General features: G+C 38.3%; 1 protein-coding gene across 1 annotated transcript; it reads right to left on the bottom strand.

The window, feature by feature from the left end:
* Positions 1-1150: 1150 nt before the first annotated feature.
* Positions 1151-10178, bottom strand: LOC120552204 (solute carrier family 22 member 13-like). Its single transcript, XM_039790036.1, has 10 exons — positions 9592-10178; positions 9001-9104; positions 8611-8765; positions 5646-5817; positions 5407-5527; positions 5211-5305; positions 4904-5118; positions 4116-4224; positions 3787-3981; positions 1151-3684 (listed from the first exon to the last, which is right to left on the bottom strand). Exons 1-10 carry the CDS (start codon positions 9958-9960, stop codon positions 3612-3614), a joined length of 1608 nt encoding a protein of 535 aa, XP_039645970.1. The 5' UTR covers positions 9961-10178; the 3' UTR covers positions 1151-3611.
* Positions 10179-17253: the final 7075 nt, after the last annotated feature.

Genomic DNA, 17253 nt, shown 5'->3' with positions numbered 1-17253 from the left:
TGAGGCCGACAGTTTTGTTGTCATTACTTAGAATTCTTCATGGGGACAGGCCCGGATTATCTATAAGGGCACTTGGGCCAGTGCCCAGGGGCACCAACCATTCACAACCAGTGGGGGGGGCACCACATGACACAAGCTTTAACAATATTTTCTTTAAATTGTTATATTATTCACTTGAAATTGTTGAAACATTATGAAACATTACTCGTCTATGAACACTAATTTCACAATAATAATAAATTATAAATAAATCAATATTACATGACCACTATCGCCTCCAATCTGTCAGAGTTGAGTTGATCCACAGGTACGCGCAAATGTATCATTTGGAGGGGAGGGGGGGGTTAACAATAATCAAAAGTGGCCAGTTTAACCCCCCCCCAAATGTTATCTTAATGATGAATCTAAAATATTAACTGTTATAGAAAATGATAAGTGGTTGTGTCTTGATTAAATGTAAATGACAAGCAAAGAAAAACATTTTTCACACAGACCCCCCCCCCCCCAACTCTGGGTGAGACTTTGTTGAGCCCAAACCTCACAGCACGGTGGGCTTCGTGAGTTTATTCAGTAAGCAGAGAAGTCTGCGCTTCTTTTCCTAGAACTCATATTTCTTTCAGAGGACTTTGTGCAATAAATCCATATTCTTAGATCTAATATTGATAGTCTTTTGTCCATATCTTATTCATTTTAGGTCCTTTTATTGTCATTATCTGTGATGCTAAAGCAGTTTTAGCTTTCCCATGATGCTTTTGAAAGTTTTTGAACAATCAGAGGAGTTGCTTTCAGGCCCGAGAAAAATACACATTTGACCGACCCACAATTCTGCATATTGATTTTTGCTTTTTGATAGATAGACATTTTGAATTGAGACATTTGAATATAGTGCTCACTGCTTATATGCCTACATGTATGTAGTTGGACAAGTTAGAAAATTACATTTGAGAAATCCCCTTGTTTATGTCTGATATTTTTGCCAGGAGGACAGCACGAGTAAAGGTGGGCACCACATTGTCATAATACGGGCCTGCATGGGGACGACAGAAATTATGCGCTATAGCTTTAAAGCATTCAAACAAAGTTTTGTGTTGGAGTTTGTAACATTCCAAAATCTTAATTTTGACTTAAAGATTTTCATTTTCACTGTAAATGCATATTTGTTCCCAATATCGTTTTTTGGTTTGGTTTGGTTTATTTATGGATATAGAAAGACAACAAGGGGATCCAAGGGATAACATGTAAAAGCGAGAAACACTTTTTTCCAACATGGTCCCTGATGTAAGAGAACAGGACATACAACACATGCAAACACATACAGTCCTAAGATTAAAACAATAAAAAATAAAACTACACATCAAAAAACCAGCTAAAACACCATGACCTACCAAACAATAAATTTCCCTGTCCCCAATCTAGATTTTATTTCCCCCTAATTATCTATTTTATTCCATAAGTAGGCCCTAACTTTATGTCTAAAATCCTTTTTCGTTACTGCCATTTTGATATGAAGTGGAAGACTATTCCATAAAATAATAATAAAAAAAGGATTTTCTGGCTTCGCTATTCACACATGGCACCTTACATGAACGGACACTGGCCCTAGTCTCATGGGCATATTGAGTATGTACCATTAAAATCTGAAATCCCAAATACTTTGGGGCTACACCATTAATAATACTGTACATATGATTGAGTTTAAGTTGTTCAACTCTAAGCTTAACAGGCAGGAACTCAACCCTCTTAAACTCATTTCTTCCCACATGATACCTAGAAGGTTTAGACAGTATAAAACGGATCATATTATTTTGCATAATCTGCATCTTGTTTTTCATTTTCATCGTTAGGCCACTATACCATGCTGAGCATGCATAGTCAAAATGGCATTGAATGAGTGCTGAGACGAGGAGTTTTTTTATTTTGGAGTCAAACTGTCTTGTATTACGGTATAAAAATTTCAATTTGCAGGCACTTTTATTCAGTAATTTCTCTGCAATGGAGTATCCTGACAATGTTTGGTCCAATATAATACCTAGATAAATAACAGAAATCTTTGCCTCAATTTCATTTTCGTTACATATAACTTTTAATGCAGATGCCTTTTGTAACTTACGTTTGGTGCCAAATAGGATGCACTCAGATTTCCCTAAGTGCAATGACAGTCTGTTGTCAATCAGCCACTCTCTTACATTTTGCAGCTCACCACTAAGAGTGTCTTCAATTTGGGAGATGTCTTTTCCAGACACTAGTAGTGAGGAATCATCAGCATACAATAATAACTGACATTTGACTGCAGCTGGCATGTCATTTACATATATTAGGAATAACAAAGGGCCTAATATCGAGCTAGTTTCATTAACTACTAATAATCTGTATTGGTATCGGCCTTGAAAAACCAGTATCGGTCGATCCCTACTGTAGTCCAGGGGAACACAAATGAAGTACATGTCACGTGATTCACTTGCATTTAGCCAAAGACTAGGCTAGTTGCTGTACAGTTCTTTTCTACAGTTTGAACCTGGGGATAAAATGTCTTATTTGTCAATAAATATTAAATAATGTATACTACTATTTTAAATACACAGATATAAACTATTAAAGTACTTTGTTACAAATTACATTATTATTATTTATTTTTTTCTGTCCAGCAAAATGCTAATTACAAAATACTCAAAAGTAATTAAATATGTATTTTAAATACATTTAATGGAAATACTGCCCATATATAAGCTATAGGCTCAGTCTTTTAATTGTTTGCATACTTTCAGTGCTGAGTTAACATATCTGTATGATGTATTTAGCCATTACATACATACTAAAAACCTTTTTGTCAAAGGGGTCATTCAAACAAGTCAGTCAGAAACAGATAAGCTACAGACGGAGTTGTCCAAGCTCACTCGCAAGCTGCAACTGATAAACCCAGGACTAATATAATAGGCATTAACAAAATAACAGACTTTTTAAGTTCTAGCAGAGAACAAACTGGATTATGACTAAATCCAGAATGGGAATCAGATACAGAATACTGCTCACATTGTGCTACTTAATCCATTAAAAAGGCCATGCTGTCGCAATATTTAAATAGTCATCATAGTAGGAAACATTTGTATTCAGTCGAATGAAATTAGAGCGCATATAGCACTTTAAAAAAAAAAAAAAACTTTGTGAGATCGCATACTTAACATTGGCAATAAAAAGTAATGAGCAGTGACTTTGCATCTTCAAACAAAAGGGGCAAGACAAAAGCAACATTAATCCACTGCTGTCGTTGTTATTTTTTGCCACATAAGGTGCAGAACTCCATTACAGGAATAGATAATGTTGCCATTGCCTATTTACACAACCAGCAAACATGGAGCAACATTAGTATTAATTTGGAAGTGTGTCAATGGCTACATAATAAAAATGTAAATCCAATCCACCAACTCTCAAGAATAATATATTTTTGCTGCTAAACGCTTCACTATGTTCACCAGTCGCTAACTTGTCAAGGACTCTAGTTGTGAAAACTTTCAGCTCAAAGTTGAACAAAAGTGACTTGATATATCAAAATGTCAGCTTATTCACATTTCCATAACTCCAAAAACATTTGAAAAACAATATGTCCATATGAATTACATTTTTGTGCTCTTTCCTGATGTGTCTTCATGAGTAAAGGAGTGCATCTCAGTCCCATTCACAGGTTTTCTATAATTAAAAAGAAAAAGATTATTGATTGATATATGGAATTGCTTTGAGTTTCTTGTAAAAAAAATAAGCACTCCATTATGAAAGGGTTCATCAACTCACTTGAGCTCAGCGTGGTCCTGGAGTTCAACATTGAGGGTTTCAGGCAGTAATAAACACAAACATGCAGCAACAATGGGCACGGTGCCATATATCAGCATGGGGATGGTGTAATGGTAGACGCCCAGGAGCCTGATCAGCGGAGCGAGGATGCCCGCCATACGAGCACACACAGAGTTTAGACCTACACCATTCTGCCTACAAGTATACAGTAGATAATGGATTTATCAGCGATCACATAGCATGTAACAATAGCAAACATGGCATTTTCTGTCAATACTAAGTATAATAACAGATTTTATGTTTTACCTGTGGGACATTACATACCTTACCTTAGAGTGGTAGGGTATAGTTCTGCAGTATAAACATAGATTATGGAGAAACTGGCAGTGGCGGCAAATTTCCCCAGTACGGCTATGACTGTTGCCACCACAGGAAGGTCTGACGGACAAATAGCAAGGATTAGCAAGGATTAGAGGGCAATACTGTTTTCTGAAAATGTTTTTTTTTACTTGATTTGCCATAGTTCAGGGGCGGAGCCGGGGGGAGCGATGTTGACTTTGAATATTAATACTAATTCTTTTAGGATTTTAAAATACCTTCAACTTTGTCATTTTCCCTTATTCTCTCTTACTGGGCAAATTTATGGAGCAAAGGTTCTATTACTATGAAAGTATCGCCATAGGTCCGCCCTAATATTGTCATGGGGGGTCAATAAAGCTGTTTATGGGATATTTCCTACCCTACCTGTTATGTAAAAGAGTAAAATCAGACATGTTTGCCTCCTTTTAGTTGGCAGGAGTGAAGTTAGTCATCCTCAACATTGGTTCTGATTTCAGAATAATGAAGACAGTTGGAGAACAATTACAATTACAGATGTAGGCTCTACAGGATGAGTTTTTTTTTTTTTACAGATTTTGAGGCATTCTATTATCTTAATTGGTTGAAAAATAGTGTAGCTGCTGTAAATGGAGAAAAAAATCTCCCCGGAAGGAGATACTACCGGACCCCCATAGGTTTGGGATGGGCCGTGAATTTTTACATGCTCAGCCCCTGCTAAAGAATCAGGTAAATTATACAGTATGTTCAGGAGGGATTGCAACTTCTATCAACAAATTACCTTTAGGAATAGCAAGTAGACCAAGACAAGCTGCACCTCCAAAAAACAGGACCCCTGCTTCACATATTTTCCTTCCAAAGTGCTGGATGAGAGCCAAACTGCCCAGACGTGCAGGAAATTCTACTAGGCCAAAGATGAACTGTGTGAGGTAGATATTCAGGCCAAAATTGGCAACATTCAGGCTCAGTCCATAGTATACCAGACTTGTTCCAAACCTATTAACAGAGTGGAAGAGATGTCTTCAGTGTACTATATAGGTGTATAGCTGTAGATTTGGCAGCAGGTTGTTGTTGAAATGAATACTCACCAAACGACGCATGTTATAAATGAACGTTTTCTCAGATATGGTATCCTGAAGATGTCCAACATGTTTCCTCTTTTGGATGTACCGTCAATCTCCAGCTAAACAATGCAGGTGGACTTTTTTAGTTAGAGGATATTTATTTAGCAGCCTACTTGTGTTTGCTTTTGGTTGAAGCCAAAGTGAGTTTGATGCAGCTCACCTTGTCCAGCAGATCTTCCGGGACCTTCCTCCTGTTCACCTTGGCTGCCTTCCGGATCTCCTTTATGGCCTCCTCTTTCCTGCCCTGGGTGATGAGCCAGCGAGCAGACTCCGGAAGAATCCTAATTGACATACAGGTTACCATCACAACCTATAGCAAACACGTTTACTTTTGCTGTGGTTGAAATGGAGATTAACATGTAAAACATGCATTCCAAAGATGTCTGAGAGGCTGCTGACCAGTAAAAGATTGGCAGGACAACAACAAGAGGGCTGAAGAGCACCAGCTGCAGGATCCTCCAGTTGGGGATCAAATATGCGATGCCAGACAATAAGATCAGTCCAAGAGGAAAAGCAGTGTGGCAGATAATGGCACAGACCGCAAACTTGGAGGCATCACTCCACTCACCACCTTCAAAGCAATAATACAGACAGAAATGGCATGATTCACAGTGTGCATGTATCTTGTACTTACTACTCATATTGTGTTTTCTCCCTGTGGGGCTGCAATAAGACAACAAATCACAGCCTAATTTAAAACTAAACGCTAAATGTTATTTGTACAATTAAAATGGAAGTTAGTTGACTTGCAGTTTGTGATGGGTTTCACAATATATATTGTGCAAATATATATATACATACATATATATACATATATATACACACATATATATACACATATACACACACATATACATATATACATATATATATACACATATATATACACATATATATACACATATATATACACACACACACATATATATACATATACACACACACACATACATATATATATATACATATATATATATATACATACATATATATATATATATACATATACATACATATATATATATATACATATACATACATATATATATATATACATATATATATATATATATACATATATATATATATATACATATATATATATATACATACATATATATATATATACATATATATATATATATATATATATATATATATATATATATATATATATATATATATATATATATATATATATATATATATACACTCACCTTAAAGATTATTAGGAACACCTGTAAGATTTCTCGTTAATGGCATTATCTAATCAACCAATCACATTGCAGCTGCTTCAATGCATTTAGGGGTGTGGTCCAGGTCTAGACAATCTCCTGAACTCCAAACTGAATATCAGAATGGGAAAGAAAGATGATCTAAGCCACGTTGAGTGTGGCTTGGTTGTTGGTGCAAGACACGCTGGTCTGAGAATTTCACAATCTGCTCAGTTACTGGGATTTTCACGCACAACCATTTCTAGGGTTTACAAAGAATGGTCTGAAAAAGTAAAAACATCCAGTATGCTGCAGTCCTGGGGGGTGAAAATGCCTTGTTGATGCTAGAGGTCAGAGGAGAATGGGCCGACTGATTCCAGCTGATAGAAGATCAACTTTGACACAAATAACCACTCGTTACAACCGAGGTATGCAGCAAAGCATTTGTGATGCCACAACACGCACAACCTTGAGGTGGATGGGCTACACCAGCAGAAGACCCCACTGGGTACCACTCATCTCCACTAAAAATAGGAAAATGAGGCTACAATTTACACGAGCTCACCAAAATTGGACAGTTGAAGACTGTAAAAATGTTGCCTGGTCTGATGAGTCTCGATTTCTGTTGAGACATTCAGATAGTAGAGTCAGAATTTGGCATAAACAGAATGAGAACATAGATCCGTCATGCCTTGTTACCCCTGTGCAGGCTCCTGGTGGTGGTGTAATGGTGTGGGGGATGTTTTCTTGGCACACTTTAGGCCCCTTAGTACCAATTGGGCATTGTTTAAATGCTACAGCCTACCTGAGCATTGTTTCTGACCATGTCCATCCCTTTATGACCACCATGTACCCATCCTCTGATGGCTACTTCCAGCAGGATAATGCACCATGTCACAAAGCTCCAATCATTTCAAATTGGTTTCTTGAACATGACAATGAGTTCACTGTACTAAAATGGCCCCCACAGTCACCAGATCTCAACCCAAGAGAACATCTTTGGGATGAAAATGTTTGGAACGGGAGCTTCGTGCCCTGGATGTGCATCCCACAAATCTCCATCACCTACAAGATGCTATCCTCTCAATATGGGCCAACATTTCTAAAGAATGCTTCCAGCACCTTGTTGAATTAATGCCACAAAGAATTAAGGCAGTTCTGAAGGCAAAAGGGGGTCAAACACGGCATTAGTAGGGTGTTCCTAATAATATTTTAGGTGAGTGTATATATATATACACACACACACACACACACACACACACACACTATGGCATGCCGTTTAGGAAATTATTATATATATGTAAAGTTTGAATATATTGAATGAAGTCTGAATATATTGAATGAAGTCTGAATATAGTGAATGAACCTTGAATATATTGAATAAAAATCTTCCGACATTCATTCCATATATTCAAGGTTCATTCAATATAATCAGACTTTCATTCAAGCTATATATATATATATATATATATATATACAGTGCTGCTCATAAGTATTCATACCCATGCTAAAGTTGACTAAAAAGAGGAATAAAAAAATAATCTTTTGGAAATTGATCTTAATGCCTTAATTAAAAAAATTAGGACACCAATTTTTTTTGTGAATGAATAATGTATTGTATTCTTCCTTAAAATACAGGGGCCATAATTATACATACCCCTATGATAAATTCCCATAGAGGGAGGCAGATTTTTATTTTTAAAGGCCAGTTATTTCATGGATCCAGGATACTATGCATCCTGATAAAGTTCCCTTGGCCTTTGGAATTAAAATAGCCCCACATCATCATATAGCCTTCACCATATCTCACGATTGGCATGGTTTTATTTCAGTTAGCCTAATAGCTGATTTGATTTGCATTGTTATGGCTCTTATCTCAGTTAGCTATTATATAAGTTAGTGACTGGTGTACATAGTTTAGCAGCAAAAAGATATTATTCTTGAGAGTTGGTGGATTGGATTTACATTTTTATTATGTAGCCATTGACACACTTCCAAATGAATACTAATGTTGCTCCATGTTTGCTAATAATAGAATTTTAAAGAAATCTATAATTCGAATGTAGTTGCTATTTATAAGCACAATCATACTCTTCAAATGGTACAATCTGCCTAAAGAGGAAATGGTGAGAGGTTAGACATTTACCTACCTATCACAAATGCATTAGCAATGATGCCTGAAATGGAGATGCCACCTAAAAATTTAAGAACCACATAAACATAGATGTTGGGTGAGAAACCAACACCGACACCGAACAACCATAGGAAAAGGAGAGAAAACAGGACCACGACGCGCCGACCGAACCTACAAAGAGAAGAGAAGAACGGTCACATGGTAGGCTTGAGTTTCGTATTAAAACATATTTTTTAATCTTTCCCTCCTAGAAGTTCAGCACAATATAAATAACCTAATTTTAATAAATGCACTGCGCGTATAGAAGTGTTTCTTTCAATTGTGAAAATTAGCAATTACTACTGATGATCCGGTTGATCAGAATCGTCAGTATCAAGGAGAGGTAAAGGTGGGAGAGAATGCGCACCTGTCAGCCATCGGCCCCAACACCAGCGCTCCCACCAGCAGACCGGCCATGTAGATGGACTGGGATGCTTCAATCAGACTGCTCCTGTCACACACCAGGTTGAACTGATAACAGGAAGGATGGTGAAAGGAGAAGGAGACCAAAGAAGACACCAAACTATGTTTTGATTTTTAAGAACTGAAAATGGCTGTCAAGAACAAAAATAGGGGGGATTGTAGGCTACTTTTTAACACTGTTGTTCCATCATCTCGTATTGGCCACTTTCTCAAATATTGTCCCTAAAGAAGTGTTGAGAGCCATCAGGTAAGTGCCATTGCGAAATGCTGTCATTTAAAAAAACAGTGACTCAGAACCATAGACTGTAAAAGTCAACAACTTAAAAGCCTGTAGTCTAACACGTGAACAGCAGCCGGCGACACTATACTTAACCTAATAGGTTCAGGTTGCACTTTTCTACTAATAAATAAAAAGAATAACCTCATAAATCACAGGAAGTAGCAGCCTATAGCCTAGGCAAAGAAATGTATTTAGCCTAGTGGAACAGTAGGCCTAAGTGTGTTCTGTGGGTGTATAGGGCCTAGCCTATCTTACCTCTGTGACAATGCTGGAGGCAGTTGCCTCAAAATCGGATCCATTTATGCATCCAGTTGTAGTGTTAATCCCATATGCTTCAATTGTTGCCAAATCCAAATCCACAGGTGTGAACATTTCACAGCTTTCATACCTCCCATCCTTGTTCACCGGGAGGGTGAGATTTCTTTGCCTCTCATCTGTCAAGTTTGGCCCACGCTCCAAGATCCAGTCAGTGTTACAGTGATGTGGGAAGCTCATTCCTGTAAACACCTGACCAATCACGTCGTAAGCCGAAAATATGCTTGGGATGCATAATGTCGCGACTAAACGTTTTTGAAAAAAACCAAACTCCCCGATCTCCTTCAGGATCTGCCCGAAGTTGGTCATATTGGTATAGGTCTATCTGATGTCCCTGTGAGAGGTGACAGACAGACAGACAGACTCGGCTTTATAAAGCAACGTCCAGCCACCAACAGTCAGCTTGACTCTTGTCCTGCAAGTTAATGTTTAAACTGACTATCACTGTTTATTTGATCTGCTCATTCTGCTGACAAACAGACAACCGAAGTATTTCAACCATGACCAATTAAGATCACCAAAGTCCGGACCTCGGTTTTTTTTTTCAAGTTCTATAAAAGTCGTGAAATATTCGCCTAAAGATAGGCTCACTTTAGCTACTACTGTGATGTGGTAGCGAAATACTGTAACAGAGATGACCAACCTGTTCTTCTGCGTGCGTGCGTGCGTGCGTGCGTGCGTGGGCGCGTGCGTGTGTGTGCATTACGTTGTCGTTAGGCCTTCTACATGTCAACAACTCGAGGAAACGGGACAGCAGCTGAATCTAAGCGTGATACAGGTAAGTGACGTCAGAGGATGTCAGTGGACTGCAGTTCATTCATCCCCGGACATCATCTGACAAATAGCTCCTATAGTTTCACTTGAGTGAATTAGCCTAGCCAGCCAGCTAACATTAGGCTACCTCCATTCAAACCATGGGCTGATTAACACAAACCAGGGACTGATGAAGTTTCAACGAAAGTTAAAGCTCTCTGTTCAATTTAACTAACAATTAAAGAGTTGTAATTCAAATTAAAATGAAGCACCCCTATGTAGACTATTCTTATTTTTATTTGCAAGATTATCCTTACAGCCTATCAATTGACCCAGTGTTTACTTCCCTGACAGACAAAAATTTAAATATAGGCTACGTCAGGAAGGGAAGAGATAGGCTACAGGAAAAGATGAGGAGACTGAGAGAAAAAGAGACAGAATGTCAATTTGAATTTTATAGCACCTATCATTTTACGCAAACCCAAAGTGCTTTGTAGACATTAAAAACAGCATAAACCAACCAAAACAAATAAGACATGCAAGTGCGACCATACAAATTCTCACACACGCATGCGGACAAACACACGCCTGGATAAAAAATACAAAATAAGTGTGATGGAGAGGTGAGAGGATGCGCATGATGTCCCTTTGCTGTTCAAAAGAGAGATATTTTGTTACACCCCCCCCCCACACACACACACACACACACACACACACACACAAAAACAGAAAATATATAAATTGTATTTGTGTTTGCAAAATGATGCAAACACAAAGATTAAGTAAAGAAGGTGCACATCATTTGACTAAATTATTTTTAATACCCTTTGGCAGGAGAGACAAGTGGGGAGTCCGAGAGAACGGGACAACTCATGAACTCTGAATACCAAGGGAGAGTGTGAATTTCCCTTTATTTAAACATTTTAATTAAACATTGTCAACATTTATTTTCAGATTTTTCGTGATCGTTTTAGCCTCTTCGTATTTACAGATTGTGGATCATTAATTGCAACATTTAACCTGATTCTCATGTATTACTGCTTGACAGGTCATGTATGCAGTGCCCACTGAAAGCTATTTTTATTAATATGTTATCCAAGGTTTGCTCGCCAAATTTCTTACAATGCACATATTGCAGATATCAGGGAAACCCCCAAATTCGTAAGCTTGGTCTTTGGACCTCGGTATTTTTTAAACATTGCATTACAACATGACATGTCAGTGTTGCCCAGGCTGAAGTCCAGCTCTCGTGCAGCTCATAGTTTTAAACTTCCTCCATGCATCCTTCCTGCTTTTAGAGCACTACTAGGGGCAGTTTTATCAAGCAAAGTCTGAACTTATAGAAAGTGTGTATGAAGGGCTCAAAAAGTCGTATTACGCTCTTCAAAGTCTGCGCTGAGTGGATGTTTGGCCTCGATCTCCAAACCAGCAGCTTCGGTCTCTGATTGGTCACAAACATGTGGAGCCAGAAATATTTTAAATATGGTGTCCCTGAAGTGCAAAACACAAGATTTCACAAAACAAACAAAAACAACACAAAAATGTTTTTTTCCAGCAGTGGATATACATGGCATAAAGTACATTATAAATTACATTTTTTTTTTTTAATCAAAACTTGAAATGATGAAGGCACTTGCAGATGACAAGGCATTCCATGTCTTATCTACTCTTTGAGTCGAAAGTACACAGTATAATGTGTTACATGAGAATAAATACGTACCTGGAGGGTGTGAACCAAGGCAGAAACTGCCTATGAAGGGTGCACACAGAAGAAAAACAAGCAGCTCACCTTTAAGTTATGTTATCTGAGAGGGAAATTGTAAAACAGCCAATCAGAATTAAGCATGAGAAAGACCGCAGGCACCTACCTTTACACCTACCTTCCATTTTGTCCGTTAAAATGTTCACTGTAAAATATTACAGACCCATTTAGTTATGTCGACTTATTTCTTATTTTTAACTGAACGAGCTTATACAAGTTGTCGATTTTGAACTCAACTTTATGAGTTTTTGAAAGTTAAACTTGCATTTATTCGTTGGGTTGACTATTTAAAAAAATGTATGTGTTGATTGAACTTAGGTATGTAAGTTAAGTTATCAACCAATTGCAGTCAGGACTGCAACTAGTTCATTGGCTGGCCAATTCCCATGATGCAAGGCGGTAAATAGAGTTTTGTTAAAATTTGTTGAAAAGTTTACAGTTTGTTCAAAATACAAATGTAACTTTATGAATTACGTTTATGTGTTTAGAACGTAGTGTTTTGTTGCATGGTAATTGTCATTGTTGTGCTGGTTTACATTTGTAACCATGAGTTAAGTGACTGTTACGTTTGATAAAAAGAGCTGGAGTATTACAGTGTTAGACATTGAGCAGTAATATGCTTTCTTCAACCATTAATCTGCGGCGTGTCACTTCACTAGCGGCCATTTTACGTCAAGTGACACAAGATCAGCAGAGAGGCCGCTATTTTGCACGGGGCCCTGGGGTGGCCCCACCCAAGCACCCACGGTATCTTTGCTATAAATGTGGTTATGTTGTTTTAACTTGAAAGTGTGAGTTGAAATGAAGAAGAAAGGTATGTCTGTTATACTAGGCAAGGAAGGTTTCTTGCATTATTAAAGAAAAAAAATGATTTGTTTCAACTTAAAGTATGAAGTTAAACCAAGTAATACAAAGTTAAATCAACTAAAAGAACAACTTTAACAAAACTAGAACACTGTAGTTACATCAACCTCATTAACTTTAATTTCTAAGTTGAAACAAAGGTAGTCTTCAAGTTGAGTGAACTTCGATTTTCAAGGCAGCAGGGGAACTTGCATTTCCAAGTTAAACGAACATGAAATTTATTACAGTGTTGCATCTCCAGGCCACCATATAAACCAGCTGATAACACAAGGTCATATGAAATACAGACCATGCTGGCCTCGGAGGCCAAAGACCCCAAGGGGCCGACACAGGCATCTTTATGATTAAATAAGATGATGAGATGTCCTCCACATCATTTTATACAATATTTGTTCTCCTTCTTTTCCTGAGATCAACATACAGTTATTCTCCCTTTTAAGGACAAAATTGTACTTAGAAGAAGATGTAACTTGGCGTATTTGGTAGATTTGATAAAGTGCCACTCCACTGATTTAATGGCCGTAAAACACCTATTTCCTCATTCAGCATTTTCATTATCATTATTAAGTTTTCATTAGTCTCGTATTGTCAAAATCTCCACAGCGCTGTGAAGTAAGGTCTTGCTACACCACAGGTACATTCCAGGATAGGAGAAAAAAAAACACTCTAGGTTGTTTGAATTTCTTTAAACCAATCACAATCGTCTTGGGTGGCGCAAAATCTCCGGACACGGTGACGGTGGCTCTGCAAAATAGTTTTGGGAAGGAACTTGTTTTGGTGGAACATTTAAACCCCGCAAAAGAAACCCCACTTACAGTATAAATTGAATAAAAATAAATTTAACTGTTCACAAAATACAGTAACGTGAGCTATTTAAATCAGCTGGATACGTGGTTAACATTAATTTGCTCTTACCAGTGTATGGCTGTGTGTAGTCTACTTCCTCCACAGCAATCGCGCCAATCTGTCCCACAACGTTCAAGTTAGACAGTAAATGCTATAAATATATTCTTTTTAAATCTTCACAATCATTCCACGAAAGAAGCAAGCAGGCCTGCCTTGTTACACGATCTAAATTGTCTTCAAAACTTGCCATTTTCAGCGTGTTGCTTGCTAGCTCGAAGCTAGCTTTAATGTCGTTTGTTGTTGTGCAGCAAAGGAATTTTGAGAACGGCAACACACGCAGAGCGGAAGGTGAGGGGCAAAGCCTCACATCACGTGCCGGAGGTCAGGCTTTATCCTGGAAATACTTATCGTGGGAAATACTAGTCATTCATGGAAACGGTTGTATAACGTCTTCTGTAAGTGAAAGAGTTTTGTCGAAGCTAGGAAAGTAACCCCAGGTGATGTCATCAGGGTTATCTCGGCTTGGGCATAGTGACTAAAAATTTGCAGTAGAAAGTCTGTGTTACAAACTGCGGACACATTGGAGGTTGCGGCAGCGCCCCCTATAGACAGCTTCAGTTTACTGCATCAAACGTTTTTTTTTTATAAAGAATTTGGACCTAAATGTGTCTGACTTTCATATTTCCTTACAATATAAAGAATATATGTAGGCTATCATAGCCTAGTGATGTGCTTGTCAGAAATAACAAACCTGTCCATGGGCAGACGCAGGGTTTAAAGGCCCTGACACACCAAGCCGACGGCCAGGGACTAGTGGCGACGAAGGCCGACTGTGGCGTTGCCTCACGTTGGCTGTCGTCGCCAAACACACCGCAGAGACTACACAATTACCACACAATATACCTACACTAGTAATTATGTATATCTTGTACGTCATCTTATGGACATAATGTGAAAAATAGATATTCTAATAGTGTTTTTCAGAAGAAACATTCAAACGTCATTTTGGCCTTATGTTTATTTTTGCAGAATTTAAAATGACAAATAGCACAGACATAATACAGCCCATGTTTATACTTATTCTAGGTGTTTGTGCTGGTAGATTGAGCCAATAGGTTCCACTGTAATAACCTAAGAACAAAATATCTCTGTGCTTAGCTTGAATTGTATGAGGTCAGTTTGCGATTGTGTTGAACAGCACAGGGACATCATGCTTATCCTATCCTGGGCACAAGGGGCAGACCAGTCTGCTCTTCCTCCCTCGATCATCTCCGTCACATTCCGTCTCTTTTTCTCTCAGTCTCTCCTCATCTTTTCCCATATATTCCCTTCCCAAAGCTCGGCTTTGACTGACGTAGTCTTCTCATTTGTGTTTGTCTGTGAAGGAAGTAAACACAGGGTCAATTAAGGATAATCATGCAAATGAAAATAAGAATATATAGGGGTGCCTCATTTTAACAACACTTCACACAAATTCAATTCAGAAGAAAAGCATTTCAACTTTGTGTTAATCAGCCCATGGAATGAATGGATTTATTGTTAGCTGGCTAGTTAGTTAATTAAGTGGAACTATAGCCGGCATTATGGTGGGTGAGGACTGTTTAACTCCGAGCGCTGCGGATGAATGAACCGCAGCAGTCCACTAACATCCTCTGACCTGTATCACGCTGATTCAGCTGCTGTCCCGTTTCCACCGTGTTGACCAAAGATTGTGAATATTGTGAAGTAACGACAACATGCACTGCACCACCAACACGCACGCGCACACGCGCGTGCAATGACGGCGATCAGAAGAACAGGTTGGTCATCTCTATTTCAATGTCTTCGCCGCCACACTATTTATTATTTATTTTAGAACTTGTAAATAATACTGAGGTCCGTAACTTGGTGACCTTATGGTGGGTACACCATGAGCCTGTCTCCATGTGCTCATGCACATTTTATCAAGGTCCAATGAGTTATTAGAGCTTTCCAATAGCCGGCAACTCATTTAAAAGTTCAGCCGGCGACTTTAGCCCTAGACTAGGCCTTAGTGGATTTTTGATTGTAATAAAAAAAACATTTGATTGATTAACACTATATTATCAGCTTTCAGACAATGCGAGCACCATGATAGAGAAACGATCTGTATCAGTCCCACACGCGCGCGCTCAGCACAGACGCTGCATGTCCTGATGAATCTTCATTGTTCGACATATATCATCAAAATAATTGATGACAAAACACATTAGGAACTGCATTGATTGCACAGACAGGGGGGCATCCTCATTAGACGGGCTATACTTCGGAAAACACCGGTTGCAGCAAGTTGCCACCCGGGTCCTCTAATGCACATACATTTACAGCACCCTCTCCCACAAAATAGTTCCAATGTCCCGGATATAGAGCTTGTAAGACATTTAGCCTTCCAGACATGGTGGTTCTAATGAAGAGAAGCTGTTGAGATGTATTATAGGAATTGAGTTTTTGAAGCTTGACCCATACTAGGGAATATACGTCAGAATATCTTTGACCATTCAGAATGTCTTTTAAAAGTGCTATATACCCCTTTATTGTTTAGAAAGCTTTAAAATACCTTTAAATAAGGAATTTGCCTACTATTAACAAATAAATGCAAAGAAAAAGAGAGAAAGCGAGAGGGAGAATGCACAGCATAAGGGTGACAATCATGTATATAAAGCCAAAATGGCAACTTACCTAAAGTTGCTCTGGAGTCAGTTCAGTAGGTGACTGGTTCTCGCGGTCCTATTCATTTTTATAAACATTTAAATATTTACAGAAACAAGTTACACAAAATGACACATGGTAGTGCTAATTAAAACAAACGAGGAGCACTAAGAGGAGGCTGATATGCTCATTCTTTATTGATTAAAAATAATCAAGAGAAACATGCTTAAAACTCCAAAACGATCAAAAATAGAGCAAATGAAATAATGAAAGAAAAAAAAAAATAGCTGGTGGAAAATTTAAAGATATCACAGCCTTGATAAGTTATTGCCCAGACAAAAGGGATTTTTGCCAGTCATCAGTTTCTACAGCTTGGTTAGACTACATGTAAGCCGGACAGAAGAGACTGAGAAAGGGAAAGAGAAAGGCTGAGAACAAAGCCATTAGATCTTCAACTCCGTTAGAAGCTGGGCTCAATATATGCCACACACACACACACACACATATATACATACATCTCACAGACACACACACACACACACACATATATACATACATCTCACAGACACACACACACACACACATATATACATACATCTCACAGACACACACACACACACACATATATACATACATCTCTCACACACACACACACACACACACACACACACACACACACACACACACACACACACACACACACCCCCTGT

Source organism: Perca fluviatilis, chromosome 22 (assembly GCF_010015445.1).
Source record: "Perca fluviatilis chromosome 22, GENO_Pfluv_1.0, whole genome shotgun sequence".
Lineage (NCBI taxonomy): Eukaryota > Metazoa > Chordata > Actinopteri > Perciformes > Percidae > Perca > Perca fluviatilis.
The sequence above is the reverse complement of the archived record's forward strand: the minus strand, read 5'-3'. Positions and strand labels throughout refer to the sequence as shown.